This window comes from Sylvia atricapilla, chromosome 17 (assembly GCF_009819655.1).
Source record: "Sylvia atricapilla isolate bSylAtr1 chromosome 17, bSylAtr1.pri, whole genome shotgun sequence".
NCBI lineage: Eukaryota > Metazoa > Chordata > Aves > Passeriformes > Sylviidae > Sylvia > Sylvia atricapilla.
The window spans coordinates 13,385,182-13,399,602 of NC_089156.1; the positions used below are offsets into that span (position 1 = coordinate 13,385,182).

The 14,421-nt window shown below is 49.4% G+C and overlaps 1 protein-coding gene across 1 annotated transcript in view; it reads right to left on the reverse strand.

The window, feature by feature from the left end:
- Window positions 1–1,199: 1,199 nt before the first annotated feature.
- Window positions 1,200–14,421, reverse strand: part of LOC136369141 (transmembrane protein 132D-like) — a 47,265-nt gene continuing 34,043 nt past the window's right edge. Inside the window, exons 2-3 of the mRNA XM_066331807.1 lie at window positions 1,319–1,968; window positions 1,200–1,211 (exon numbers count right to left, since the gene is read on the reverse strand). Coding sequence (XP_066187904.1) covers window positions 1,200–1,211; window positions 1,319–1,968 — 662 coding nt within the window. The remainder of the gene's footprint in view (window positions 1,212–1,318; window positions 1,969–14,421) is intronic.

The following is a 14,421-nucleotide window of genomic DNA, read 5'->3' on the forward strand; positions in this document are numbered from 1 at the left end:
CTCATCCCAAGTGTCCCCAGGACGTTGTGATGTCCCAGGTGGCAGCAGCAGAGCCTCCCTGGTGCCCGGCACAGCCCCAGCGGGGGCATTTGTACCAGAGGACAGGTCACTGCTCCCTCCTGGAGTGCACCTGCTCCTCCAGAGGAGCGTTTTGGCAGCACCCACCATTCCTGGGACAAACTCCTGAGACAGACCAGCCTCATCCCCAGGAGCCAGGGTGTGACATTTGCCTGCAGCTCAGGAAGGGCTGGCACAGGTCATTGGCAGGGGAGAGGACACAGAATGATCTCTGCAGACACACATGTCCCACACAGCCCCCAGGGCTGGGACACGGGGCAGGCTGGGGAAGAAAACACAACTGGGCAGCCCCACGCTCCTGCTCTGCCTTGGGTTCTACTGCTGGTGACAGGGAACTGCCCCTGGGACACCTCAGAGCTTGGGCAGAGGGAGGTGACCCCATGGGCACCTGATGTCACATCCCAACACCAAACACGACCCCCTCGGGCGGTTTCTCCCTTTCAGAAATTGTTTTGGTAGGTCAATGCTCGGGAAGCTCAGACATCCTGTAACACAGAACTGGACTCACAACAAGCTGGGGAGAGATGCTGGAACACGTGAATCCTTCTTAAATGCCCAATTCCTGCTCATTTCCTGTAAATAACTCTGTGGAGTTAAGCTTCATTAATCTCAACATGAGTCCAGTGAGAGATTAGGAGAACTGCAAACTCCAGCTCTCAAGAATTTAGACGTTATCTCCTAATACAGAGATGTGTCCCAGCTCTACCATTTCAATTTCTGTAAGCATTCCTCAAAGGACAACTTCAGCAAAAGGCCTCTCTGTCTCCAGGAGAGCACATCTCCGGCAATTCATCCAACACCAGACTGAACAACATGAGAGATGGCGAGTCAATCGAGCAACACGATTTTTGGAGAGCAGCAACTGACGGTCTGTTAGGCAATTTACACAGAGCAAGTGACTCCCCAGAGCAGAGGAACACAAAGTGAGGCACCAAGGGGACACAAAGGGGCAAGGCCCCCCCAAAGGGGACACAAAGGCAAGGCCCCCCCAAAGGGGGGGACACCAAGGGCAGCCTTACCTCAGTGTGAACTGATCTTCTGTCGAGTTGCTGGCGACAGACACGAGGAAAGTCAGGATGTCCCCTTGCCTGACGCTCTTTGGCGCATAGCGGATGACAACGTTACCATCCAACCTCATTTCAGTGAGGGAAGGGGCAGCCCGTGTCTGGTAAAGGAAAACGCTCCCAATCCTCTGCAGGGGCGGCCCCGAGTCGTCGATGTCCCCGCCGCTCCTCCTCACCGCCTCCTTGGCGCACTCCCCTCGGCCGCCTCCCGCCTGGATGGAGTAGTACAGCTCCACGGGGCTGCCCTCGGGCCTCTCCCCGTGCCTCTTCCTGCCCGTGGGCACGGCGGGAGGGCTGAACCAGGCGGGCAGCAGCTCCAGCTGGGCCACGCACAGCCCCAGGTCCCCCGAGAGGCGGCAGCTGCCGCGCACCTCGCGCGTCTCGCGGAAGGCGAACACGCGCAGGCAGGGCAGCCGCTCCGCGGGGCTGTACTCGTCCCAGTCCCTGCCCACCACGTAGAACAGCACCTGCACCCTGGGCTTGCTCAGGTAGATCTTGGTGCTCAGGATGTAGGCCTGCAGCTTCCAGTCGAAGGGGAATTTGTCGGTGGGGCCGAAGGGGTTTGAAGGCAGCAGCAGGTCCTGGGGCACGGCCTGCGCGATGGAGAAGGGGCCGTAGCTGGCGTTTAACACGGGGGGGCTCCGGGATTTGTAGATCAGGAAGGATTCCACCCGGGACTGCAGGCTGGAGTTCCTCATGATGTCCTGGTTGGCTTCCTTCAGGAAGAAGGAGACGTCGGCGTTGTGGATGCGGTAGGTGACAGGCAGGTACGTGGGCAGCAGGGAGAACCTCTGGATGCTCTCCAGGATCCCACGGCTCTCAGTCACTGTGGGGAGCAAAGGACAGTTTCAGAGGTCAGTGCAGGGGGAAAGGGGCTACTGAAATAACAAATTACCGTGATCCCAGCAGAGCCCACTGGAGCGTTCCATAAAGCCACAGTTACAGTTCACACCTACAGGAGTCTCTCCAGGGGCTGAGCCATTCGTCCATCTGACAGACACATGTTTTAGGGCACTCAGTTGGTCAAGTGTCCATCACCACACTGTCTCTTCTACCCGAGTTCTGCATTTATTGTAGACCCTTTCCCAGGCTCTTGCTCGTTATTTTTAGACCTGTTGTTCCCGCAGCCTTGACAAATTTCTGAGAACTCTGAGAAACAAGACCGCAGGTGTCTTCTTCTCTACAAACAGTTTGTCTGGCACAGGGAATGGCCCAGGTTATTCAGACACATTGCTACCAGTCAGCTCTTCATGTCACACTGACATACAACCTCTCTGACTTTACCGAGGGGCCTGACAGTGCTGCACCTGGGACTGGTGGCAATAAACCTCAGCAAAACCTGGGCAGAGGTGGCCCAGCAGATGATGATTGATCTGATCAGCTTAGGAAACAATGGTTTATGACACATCCTGCACGACAGCCAGATTAAAAGAAGGAGCTTGTGCAGGTTTACACATGCCAAAGGTCACCTCTCCACCTGCAATAAACATTTCTCATGAGAGGCAGAATGACCCAGTCAGCACCTGCAACCCCAGATCACTGCCCGGGCACATGTGAAAACTCTGATCCTTACTGCAGGCTGCTCCTGTGCAGGCATCCAGGGCAGGGAGTTCACATCAAATGCTGCCAATGCACCTCCGCAGCACTCCCAAGCGATCCACGGACTCCAAATGCTTTCCTGCACAGGGCTGAATGTCACTGCACAACCATCCAGCACAATGGCCATTTACACAGCAGCTCCTTTACATCGCTCTGGCGAGGGTTTCAAAAGGAGCTGGATTTGCACCCAATTTACAGCCCCTTCTATTTCACTTTATCCACGAATAGAGGGGTTTTTCTGTGAGTCACCATCACATTTGTTGTTGCCTGACCCTGCACCTCCCCTGATCCAGCGGCATTACCCGGAGGCTGCACATCCCTGCACACAAAGGACATTTCCAATGGCACTGAGCCTCTCCCCCTGCAGGGCTCCAGCTTTAACCGGGCCAGCAGCAATTACCTGAGGCTGGCTGTGTGTTAAAGAACCAGCTCTGCATCCTTTCTAGGAACGGGCAGGCCCCAAGAACAAACACAGAAATAAAAACCACAGATGCAAATACAGCATCGCCTTTCCTCTTGGAACAGCTGACCTTCGTGCTCGCTTCTCCTACCCTAATTACGAAATAAATTGCCTTTTTCTCCCCCCCAGCAAATTCAAATCCTTACCCGTACTGAGAAAGGGGACAAAGCTTACCACAGATGGCATTCAAAGACAACCCAGTTTCTCAAGCTCTAATTCACAAATGCTTTAATAGTCTTTATTTTTTTTGTTTAGCATCTGACCTAAATATTTATTTGCTCATGGCTACTGTGCTGACCTAAAGGCTGCCAGTGACTCCTAACCAAGAATCTCCCCTGTAGTGCCTCAATCCACTCTCCACCCTCAGACGAGCCACTTCTGTGCTGCCGTTCTAAGCCCCAACAAATAAAAGGTATTATTGTTTCTTTCCCCTCGCCCTTCGTCTGTAGGCTGCAAATATAACAGACTTATTTTATTGTTTATGTAGGAGCAGCAGCTCAAAGCCCAAAGCTGTGAGCTTGGTTAGGGTCTCAGGCCCCAACACAATGCAAACCAATAAACTGAAGTTTAAAAAGAAAGGATTAGAAGACTTTCTAGATGTAAAAGCAAAACTACCCGACTTCTTAAAAGATGATAATCCATAAAATCACCTGAAAACCAGCAGCAAACCAACCCAAACTAACCCTACATGAGGGTGGGCATCACTCAGAAGGAACCAGCCTCAGAAGGAAAGGTTTGGACAAGAGTTTCAGAGCCTCACAAAATCCTTTTTTACATCTTGAGAAAGAGGAACTCCTCTCCCAGTCAACAGCTGCAATAAACCCTCACATTACAGAGTTTAATTAACCTCCCCTCAAAGCCCCAAGAGCTGGAAATCAAGTTTCTCTGAAGGAGCAGGAACCTGGCCCCAGCACGGGGCAACACCTGAGACTGCAGACTGCAGGAGCACCACAAACCTGAGATCCCCAGAGGTGCCCAACCCACCAGAGAGCTCCCACCAAGATCTTTTTTAATAAAGAATAAACTGCAGAGCTTTCTTCCACCACACAAACTCCCTTCATTTCAGCCTTCAGCTCCCACTCTTTCCTCTGGGTACTCACTGAGAGCAAATGCAGTTTTTCCTGACCTTTTCCTGGACCATCCTGCAGCAGAGGTTGTGCTGGCACTGAGCTGCTGGAGCTCTGCTCTTTGTCTCCTCGGCCCCTTCCCCATCGAATATCCCGTTTATAAATCCCACACTCATTCCAGTCTCCTCCCAAACAGCCTGGCAAAGCACAGCAAGGCATCGAAGAAGCAACTTGGAGAGAGGGGGGGGGAAAAAAAAAGCTTGGAGTGTTCAATTTTTAATTCCCCTTATTTTGAGTGTAGCTCTCTCCCTTTGTGTTCCACAGGGAAAAGCACATTATTATTATTTTTTATATTGAAATTAACAGATTGTTTCACCTCATCATTTTTTAATCGTTCATTTTAGTGCTCCATTGTCTGAGGGATTAAAACCCTTCCCGTTACATTCCCCATCTCCACAGGACAATGCTCCTCAGGTTTTGTAAATCAATGACTCTTCAGAGCAGGAGAGCAACACAAAGGGGGGAAAATGAAAGAAGAGGAGGTGAACCGCCTCAGGAAATAGGAAACAAGCTCCCAGCTGGAATAAGGGGCACTGGGTTTAAATCTCTGGGCAGTGGCAAAGTGTCCCCTCACTGGTGTCCCTCCCCAGCACCAGCTGGGAACGGGCACTGAAGGGAACTGGTTTGTGCTGGAAGCTGCTGCAGCTCTCCAAACAGCCAAAGGCCAAAAAGCCAAACAACTCTCAACTTTTATCTGGGGAGAGTTATAATCAGCACAAACAACAACAAAGTCACAGAAACAACAGAGCTCTGCTGTACCATCTGGATTTTGACCGTCAAAGTTTATTAAGGATTCTGAAGGAGAGGAAATTAAAACCAAAACCAACTATCAGCGTCCTTAATTACAACCATGACTATTTTTGTCAAAATTACATGTTTTTACAAAGGCAGAAGTGCAGAAGATGACCATTTTGGGTGTTATTGAGTGAGACTCAGAAGAAAAGTGGTGTTTTAAAGACTTCAATTCTATCACCTATCCTAAATATTCCAGTCTATCTACACCACCATAATCAAAGCTCCACTGCAATAAGCCACCTGAATAATTAAGATAAGAATGACACAGTGACTCTCACTTTAAGCATGTCAAACAAAACAAAGTGCTCTTCAGGAAAGAGCACCGAGACAAAAACCAAACGAGTTCCACACCTGCAGTTACCCTGACTGCACCAGGAGGACTGGGAATGTCTCTCCATGGAGACCCTGGCAGCAGAACAAGCAGCACTTCCAGGAGATGAGCCCCAGCAGTGTGAAGGGAACCAAGAAAACCTGATTTTGATGTCAGGAGCTGTTATTTCCCAGCCCCTCACAACAATGCCTGTGAGCCCAATGTGCTGAGGGTTCCCATCCCACCTGAGGTGTGCTCACAGGATGCTTTTCTCCCCTTTGGCTGATCCTGGTGAAAAAAAGCCAGTCTTTGATGGGAGAAGCAAACAATTCGTAGGTCAGTGAATGTGAAAGCAGCTGAGACAAGTCACTTTGCTCCTGCACAGCCAAAGCTTGTGCATGAACCCCTCAACGTGAGCTGCACTCACCTTTCAGGGTCATACCCCCTCACTGAGGTGTTGACTTTGTACTGCCCCCTGGCTAAAACCCCCATTCTCATTTCTCCAGCCTCATGGAGCAGCAGCTTTCAGGCAGTGACAAAATCCCTCCCCGTGGCTCAGTTTTGCTGCAAAGTTCTCCAGAAAACGGAAGGAATCTGCCAGACCCCTCACCCCACCCTGGACTGCCACATCCTTGGGACTTCAGCCCTCACAGCCACTTCATTTTTCAATCCACAATCATCCAGCATTCATGAGATATAAAACTCTTCCAATCAATTATATAATGCTACTATTTAAAAAAAAAAAAAAAAAGTAAATTGTCTTTTTCTTGTAGACTGAAGGGGACAGTTTCTTAGGGAAATTGCCTTCCCAGCTGCGGGCTCAGGCTGCAAATGCAATAGATGGAATTTGTTGCTGCATCTTGGGGATTGAGATAAGTGGCTCTTTTCAGCAGGCCAGAAATTCTACCTTTTTAGTTCATTTCAGCTGCTCTCCTTGAATCTTCTGCACACTTCTGCTCTTCTAGGTTTGCTGTGAATTGAAATCATTTCAGCAAAAATATCTAGAAAAAGGAAAGTGCTGGCGTGATGGATTTTCAGCTCTGGAAAGTAATGTCACGGGAGATGTCTGTTCCAATGAAACTCCACGCTTTTACTGCTGAAAAATTCAGATATTGCAGCTTTAACCTAGTTAAGTGTCTGAATCTGCCGGTGCTCAAAAGGGAGGCATTTACAAACAGGGTGAGTCCCTTCCCCAGGTGTAGCTCAGGCAGGTTTTAACGGGGGATGATCTGTTCTGCCTCTCTGGGTCACTCACAGCAGCCAGAGAGCTCCCACACTGTGCCACCTGAACATCTGCCAGGACCATTTCCCTCCTGAAGGGTTCCTGTCCCGTCCCCTCCTCAGGCTCCAGCATCCCCAACACGAGTAGAGCAAACTGGAGCTTCCCAAGGATGACTCCTGATTCCCCTTTTGCCATCCTCGTGGCAGCTTCAGCCTCCTCACAACCAGCAGCACCTTCAAAGTGTGGTTAAGGCTCGCTTTGCTGCCTGACACGGGGCCAAGAGGGGAGGCTGAGGACTAAACCAGGTGATTTTCCTCTACACTTCCACTCCTTTGCCATAGAAAATAAAAAAACAAAACCCCATAAGAAATAAAACCAAGCCCAGACAAGCCCAAGGCAGCACCCACTCCTGCTAAAACCTTGTCCCCAGCAGGTGAGGGGTGATGTGACCCTGTCCCCAGCTCACAACAACAACCCAAAGCTGTTCCCAGCCTGCAGGCTCTTCCCAAAGGGCATTTCCTCAGGAACGCACCATTATATTTTCAATGTTTCCAGTGATCCCATCGTTCCCTACTCAGCGGGGGAATAAACAAACAGCAATTGATCCCTATCAATTGTCACTATTGATCATTTCCCATCACTCTGCACCGACTTGTGTGGAAGAGGAAAACCAGTATGACCAGAAATGAAAGAACCCAGCCCATGTGCAGCAAGAGCCCCAACCTCCCCTCCCTGTGCTGTCACAGCAGCAAAGAGCAGCTCCCAAACGCCTCCTGCCTTTGGTAAGCAGCAGCATTCGAAAGGGCAGGCACCCAGAGAGCAGTGAGAAGGCCAAATCGATGTGTCACAAGCAGGAAGGCAAAAATAGAACCCCGCAACCCAAGAGTCATGCATTTATCTGTAACAAATTAAAAAGAAAAATGGCTTCAAGGCCCAAAATCACCGATTTCTTTTTAAGTCCTCTCCTTATTAGCATTTCAGACTGCTCTGCCTGCTTCACTTTGTAACATTCCCTGTCACAGTTTCATCCTTGGGAAAGGAGCCTTCTCCTCCCAGAGCAAAGCTGTTCCCAAGCTGCCAACTTCTCCCTGTTCCCCCAGTTCACACAACTCCCATTCCAGTCTGCACCTCTCTGCAGACCTCGCCAGGAAGCTGGGAGAGATGGTCAGCGAGGCTCAGAGCACACTGAGAAAGAGAACTTTAATTCTCTTGGAAGAGAATTTTAAACAAGCTGGAGCGTTTTAATGGGTGCAACACACCCTTAACAGCAGGTGCTGAATAAAGGGAATTAAATTTCACCAGGAGGCAGACAAATCACCTGCACCATGGTGTCTGAAAGGGCTGCACGTTTTCAAACCAATCTTTTTGTGAAAACTACCAAGTGCCACTGCTGCAGTGAGCGACCAGGAGTCTGTGAGTGTTGAGTCAGGCAGAGGGAAGTGCTCTGAGCCAAGAGGCTTGAGCTTCGCGAGGATGTGCCTGGTGAGAAAGACAAGTCACTTATTGATGTGTTTGAACAGAGCCCTTTGCGAGGGCAGACACCACAGCCTGCCCAGCCAGGCACAGCTGAGCCACTGGGACAAACATCCACAAGGTTTTGTGCCAAGGAGCTCCTGCTCTGCCAGAGGGAGGGCCAGACCACAGAAACGGTCCTAAACCTCAGCATGAGCCACTCCCTGAGGCTGCCAGAGCAGGGCAACAAACCAACACCGAAATGAAGGGATCATTCCCACAAACGTGACCATCAGCAACTCCTTGTGGGCTGCCCCAAGGCTGATCCTGGGAGTTTATCCCAACCCCAAAGGAATCCCATGCCTGCAGTGAGCACAGACACCAATCCAGGCATGCAGAACCCACTGAACACAGCTCATCCTGGGAGTTTATCCCAACCCCAAAGGAATCCCATGCCTGCACAGACACCAATCCAGGAATGCAGAACCCACTGAGCACAGCTCATCCTGGGAGTTTATCCCAGCCCCAGAGGAGTTCTGTGCCTGCAGTGAGCACAGACACCAATCCTGTACAGAACCCACTGAGAACAGCTCATCCTGGGAGTTTATCCCAATCCCAAAGGAATCCCACTCCTGCAGTGAGCACAGACACCAATCCTGTACAGAACCCACTGAGCACAGCTCATCCTGGGAGTTTATCCCAACCCCAGAGGAGTTCTGTGCCTGCAGTGAGGGCAGACACCAATCCTGTACAGAACCCACTGAGCACGGCTCCAGGAGCACTGCAGGTCACCCTGTCACCCCTCCTGCCTTGTCACCAGCCCAGGGGTGTGCAGGGCTCACTGGTGCTGACACAGACTGAGCCTTTCTGACAACAGCACTGAGCTCTGATGACACAATATTTCCCTTTATTACTGTTCTTTTATCCCATTTTAGTAAAGTTTGAAGAAAGTTTTGTAAATTAATCATTGATATTAAAACAGGTGACACCTGATCACTCATTAGGAGAGATGAACAATCCTGAGGTTGTTGTATTATTCACATCGACAGACAGATAAAGAAATCATTTAAATAAAAGGGCCTCAGAGGAACACGTACACCTTTATATTATCAAGTGATACCAAAATGATCAGAGAAAAACCAGATAACAAAGGCAAGCTCCCACCTGAAAAGGCAGCAAAGTAATAATTACAGAGAAAAGTATTTAGATAAAAGGATATGACACTGTTTCACAAAATGATGTCAGCCTGAACATGAAAGGGCAAAGCAGTGATGGGCACCACAAAGTTTACAGTGAGAAAAACCAGAAAAAGAGGAGAAAAAAGCAAATAATAACTGAACCAAACTCACAGCCAGAGTAACTACTGGTGGATGGGGAGGAGTGGCAGAGGAAGAGGATTCTGCCAGCCCAGGCCCAGAGCACCCGTGGGCACAAGGCTGAGCCCAGCCCAGGAGCTGCAGGGATCTGGGACAGGTACAGGACAGGTACAGGACAGGTACAGGACAGGTACAGGACAGGTACAGGACAGGTACAGGACAGGTACAGGACAGGTACAGGACAGGTACAGGACAGGTACAGGACAGGTACAGGACAGGTACAGGACAGGTACAGGACAGGTACAGGACAGGTACAGGACAGGTACAGGACAGGTACAGGTGAGATCCACCCTCCCGTGTGTCAGTGCCCCAGGAGCTCAGAGCTGTGCTCAGCCCTCCCCTGCTGACAGTCCTGGGGCAGGGGCTCCATGAACTGAGGGAGGATTGCAGTGCAAGGACACAGCACAGGAGAGACCCACTCCAGGCTCAAGAACTCTCAGCAAAGGGACAGAGAGGAGAGCTGCTGTGTCCAGCAGACTGAAACACTCCAGGCTCTCGAGAGCAGCACTTGGTGTCTCCATTCCTGCCCTGCTCCCTCCACTTACGGCTCTGCTTGCACAGAGAGCAATAAATGAAGAGCTCAAAAGAGCTGAAGAACAAAACAAAGTCAAACACAAAAGAAAAGAAAAAAAAAAAAAGCCTGCTCTGGTGTCTCACTGCAGGACAGTGTCACTGCCGGGGACACAGAGGAGAGGCAGGCAGCAGGAGGTCAGGCAGGAAAGCTTTGCTTTAATATTCCTGACTCCATTTATATACACCTTTTATCAGAAGGTAAGACTGGCCACACAGGTTGGCACCTCCTCGACCTCCACATCACCATCAGCCACAAGACTCCTCCCAGAGGAGAAATCTGTACACAATACATCGTTTACATGAAGCTACACAAAGATCTCCACTACAAAAAAAACCACAAACACTCAAAATGCAAAAACCCTTCAAACAACAGGGCAGCTCCTCGTGGAGAGTGTGGAGGATGTTTGATATTCAGCAGCAGCAGGGACTGCAGGGGGCTGCACAAGAACCGACAGGAGCTCTCAGGTATTTCCCCTACCCTGCAATTAGCTGGAATACTTAATAATCCTTGGATAGTTAAAAATCCTCGTTCTTTGACCATGAAGAGTTTTGCATTCTGGTCCCACCCAGCAGCTTTCACCAGGAGGTTCCAGAAGCAGCGGTGAAAACCCCACAATGGAAAGCCCAGAAACAACCAGGGCACAATTCAAACAAACTCCAGCCAGCTTTGTGCCAGGCAGGGGTGCACTCACACAATCCCCTGCCAGCGCCAGCTCCCAGAGGCTGCCCCGTGCCCGTTCCCAGCAGCGGGTTATCCCGGGAATGTCCCCAGGAATGTCCCCCAGTGCTCACAGGTGCCAGTCCAGCTGCACACCCAAGAGCCCAGCCGGGGTCTGCTCCCACCGTCCGTGCCCAGCTCAGGGCAAACCCCGCTGCAAACAAACAGATTAATTCAGCTGCAGGTATTCACTCTGCACCAATTCATTCTGCACTTGAGGAATCGACTGATGCTCCCCTTCACTGCTGCTAAGGAAGAGCTGAAAAGCTGAGGTTGTGCAATCGATGTCTCCAGGAAGAGGAGCAGTGTAAGGAGCCGGGGTTTGTGTGCAGGAGCAGCCCAGCAAAGGCATTCTCCCGTCCCAGTTCCACCCGGACCCTGGCCACTGCAGCTCCTGCAGCAGGAGTCACCCACAGAGCTGCTGCTGCACTTTGGTGTATTCCACTCCAGGGCTGTGTGAAGAACTTGATTTTTCAGCTGCCAAGCCGAACTAATCAAAACCTAAAAACAATTCTCTCAGGTCAATCCGAAGTGAGGTACCTTTCAGCAGCCCAGCACTACAAAAAGGGAATGAAAAACTCCTAATAAAACCATGGGAAAGGATGATGTTCCCCTTTAAAAATTGAAAGGAAAAAGTTTAAAGCCTCCAACCTTTCTTCTCCAGTTCCATCTTACTTTTTGAAAATTACTTTCTCAGGAAAGCTTTTCTGCATCTCCATTTCAATCCACAGCCTTTCTACTACACTGACATGTGTAAGAGCTACTGGAAATTGGTGTTTTTTTTTAATTTAGTGCATGGATAATAAAGGCAGCTCCTTTAAAGCTTGGCTTTGCTCCCTGTGAACGGCTGTTCCTGAGCACACCAGGCACCTCTCATTGTCCTGGCTGGATCAAATCACTGGATAAATGGAATAAACACTGAATTGAGCAAATATTCCTATGCCTAGTTATCATAATCCACAAATCACTACCAACTGTTGTTTTATTAGCTAACAAAGTGAAGGATTAAGCCTGTATTTGGAAGCCAACAAATATATAATTACGACTAAACAGAAAAGCACTGATTACTTAATCTAACTTACATGACTGTCTCTTGTTTTACAAATTAAGAGAAGCTCCTTTACATATCCATGCACGAAGTACTTCAGACCCTTTCCCCACCCCTGGAAAATGGTTTGACTTGATGGAAGAAATCACAGAACATTCACTGACATTCACTGCCTGCCACTTGGGCAGATATCCAGGAATAAATCAGCCAAGACAAACCACTGCAAAGTGAAGGAAAGCAAAAGCATTAAAATGACATATTAAAGTGCTCTGCCCAATTACATCTGGTTCACAGAGGTGCCACATTTAAAATTTAAGACTCGAGCGCTTTAAACTGTACAAATAGCAGGAGCATCAGTGATGCCACGGCCACTGAAAGGGAGGAACTCGGGACTGGGCAAGGAGGTTTGGTACCCAGAAAAGGGGGACAGAGTTCAGCCCCATGGGCAGGAAATCCTTGTGAGGAGTCTCAGAGTGAGGCAGAGGAACAGCAGGAATTTCCCAGGGCACAGGGAAGGGCACAGCGTGCCCCTGAGAACTCCCACTGTCAGCTACTGAAGCACATGAGCAGTGTGTGCTAATGAAGCTGCAGAGGTGGTGCTCAGGGCGAGGGGACACACACAGCCCCACTTCTGTCCTTTATGACATAAATAGACATTATAAAATCGGCTTTTCACAAACACTAACACACATCCTGTATGTATAATGTTAAAATAACTGTGCTTTTATCCCTGCTATTGACAAAGCCTCAGCCCCGGCAGCAGCAGTGGCTGATACAATGCCGAGTGAACTGTTCTGTTGGGATAACACCCAGTGATGAGGACCCGCTGTTGATTTGCCAACTATCCGCAGCTGCCATCGGAGGAAAGCACAAACCACCGCCCAAAGGAGGAGCAATAATGAAACCACAGCCAAGAGACAGTCGTCCACTACAAACCCAAGGAGGGGCCATGCTAAACAGCTCTTAATATAAATATAAATAAGGAAAATATAAAAATGCATAATAATCTATGAATATGCAACAAGCTGATATAATTAAAAAGTACTTAAAGAATTTTTCCAAGCCAGGTAACACCACCTGGCTCCTGTGGGAACACTGCGGAGGCTGCAGCAGGGCACGGCAGAGACAATGCCCCAGGGGAAGGGCTGATGGGTGACACAGCAAATCAAAGAGAACGCGCACCTTTTTACCCCAGCTCGGGTCAAAAAAAAAAAAAAAAAAAAAAATCAAACAAAAACTGAAGTCAGCCTCGTTGATAAAGCAAAGTAGCTCAGCTTTTTTTTTTTTTTTTTAACCTAATGGCAAATTATCATTCTATTATCAGTTATTAATAATGTCTTAATTTGAGACAGAGAGAATTCTCCTCCACTAGAACACAATAAAAATAGGAAAAAAAATAAATCAGAAAACCTCCAACCACTTACTTTCTTTAGAAAGAGGCTCGGCAGGTTTTGCACAGCCCTGTCCTTCCAGAGCTGCAGCAGCACGGGGAGAGGAGCAGGAGCTGCTCTTTAAGTGAAGGGGAGTAATTGAGGAACGCTGTGTGTAATTAGAGGACACACCGGGGGATGCTCTGGCTGATTGCAGACTTCACCAAACCCACAGCTGCTGGCAGCCAAATCGCTTGGGGAGAGCCTTGTTTTATGAACAGCTTTTATGTTCCTCAGAAGGGCACAGGCTCCAGCTTTTCCTGACATCACCAGAGTTATCCACGAGGGAATCTCCTCGGAGGAAATTCACTGGGAGCATCCACAGACACCTCTAAGAGCCCTGAGCAGCCCCAGGCCCAGCAGTCACCAAATTCTTCTGGAAATACTTTAGGAGTTTTATCAGGGAAGAGTTAAGGGGTGCAGAGTTAAGGGTTAAGGGGTTTTTTTATATTTTGATTGAAGGAAAAATCGCAGAAGGTATGTTCTCTGGGAATTTCTGCAGCTGTAATTAGGGAGTGTTCCAAATGTGTTGCCAATTAGCTTAATTGCTGTGCAGTCTGATTGAGACCTGTGCAGGAAAGGTTCCTTATTACTTAAGTGCGGGGTGGAGGGAGGAAAAAAAGAAGCAAAGACCAAAAATTTTCCTGAACTTGCCAAGAGGAAGAGGAGCAGAGGAAGTGCCTGACTTCATGAGCAGTAGGTGAGGCTGAAGTAACAAGTGTCCAAGTATCTGAGGAGAACAAACCCTCTGGAGGCTGGTTCCAGCTGTACTCAGCCCCAGACTAAGTGCTGGACTCATTACAAATGTTCACTGTGATTCCCCTGGATCAGTCTGAACACTCCATCAGTGGTCGGTTTGTGTGAGCTGTGGAGGTGCTCAGCTCCACCAGCACCCAGCAGAGCTGCAGTACCAGGCACTGAAAAACCAGGCACTGTTTGGTTTCCAGCAGCCCAGCCCTCAGATATCGGAATATTGGACCACAGAGTCCTAACACTGCCCCGTGCCTGTCAGTGCTGGGGTGCCAGGCAGCTAAAGGGCTCTGCTGAGGTGCTGGAGAAGCTTTTATTGCCTTTAAAATGAATTTCATGGGGTCACCAGCAAGGCAACCATCAGCCACGTCTGTGTCTGCAGAGAGCAGTGTGGATGTGCTGAGTGCCTGTGTCTGGGC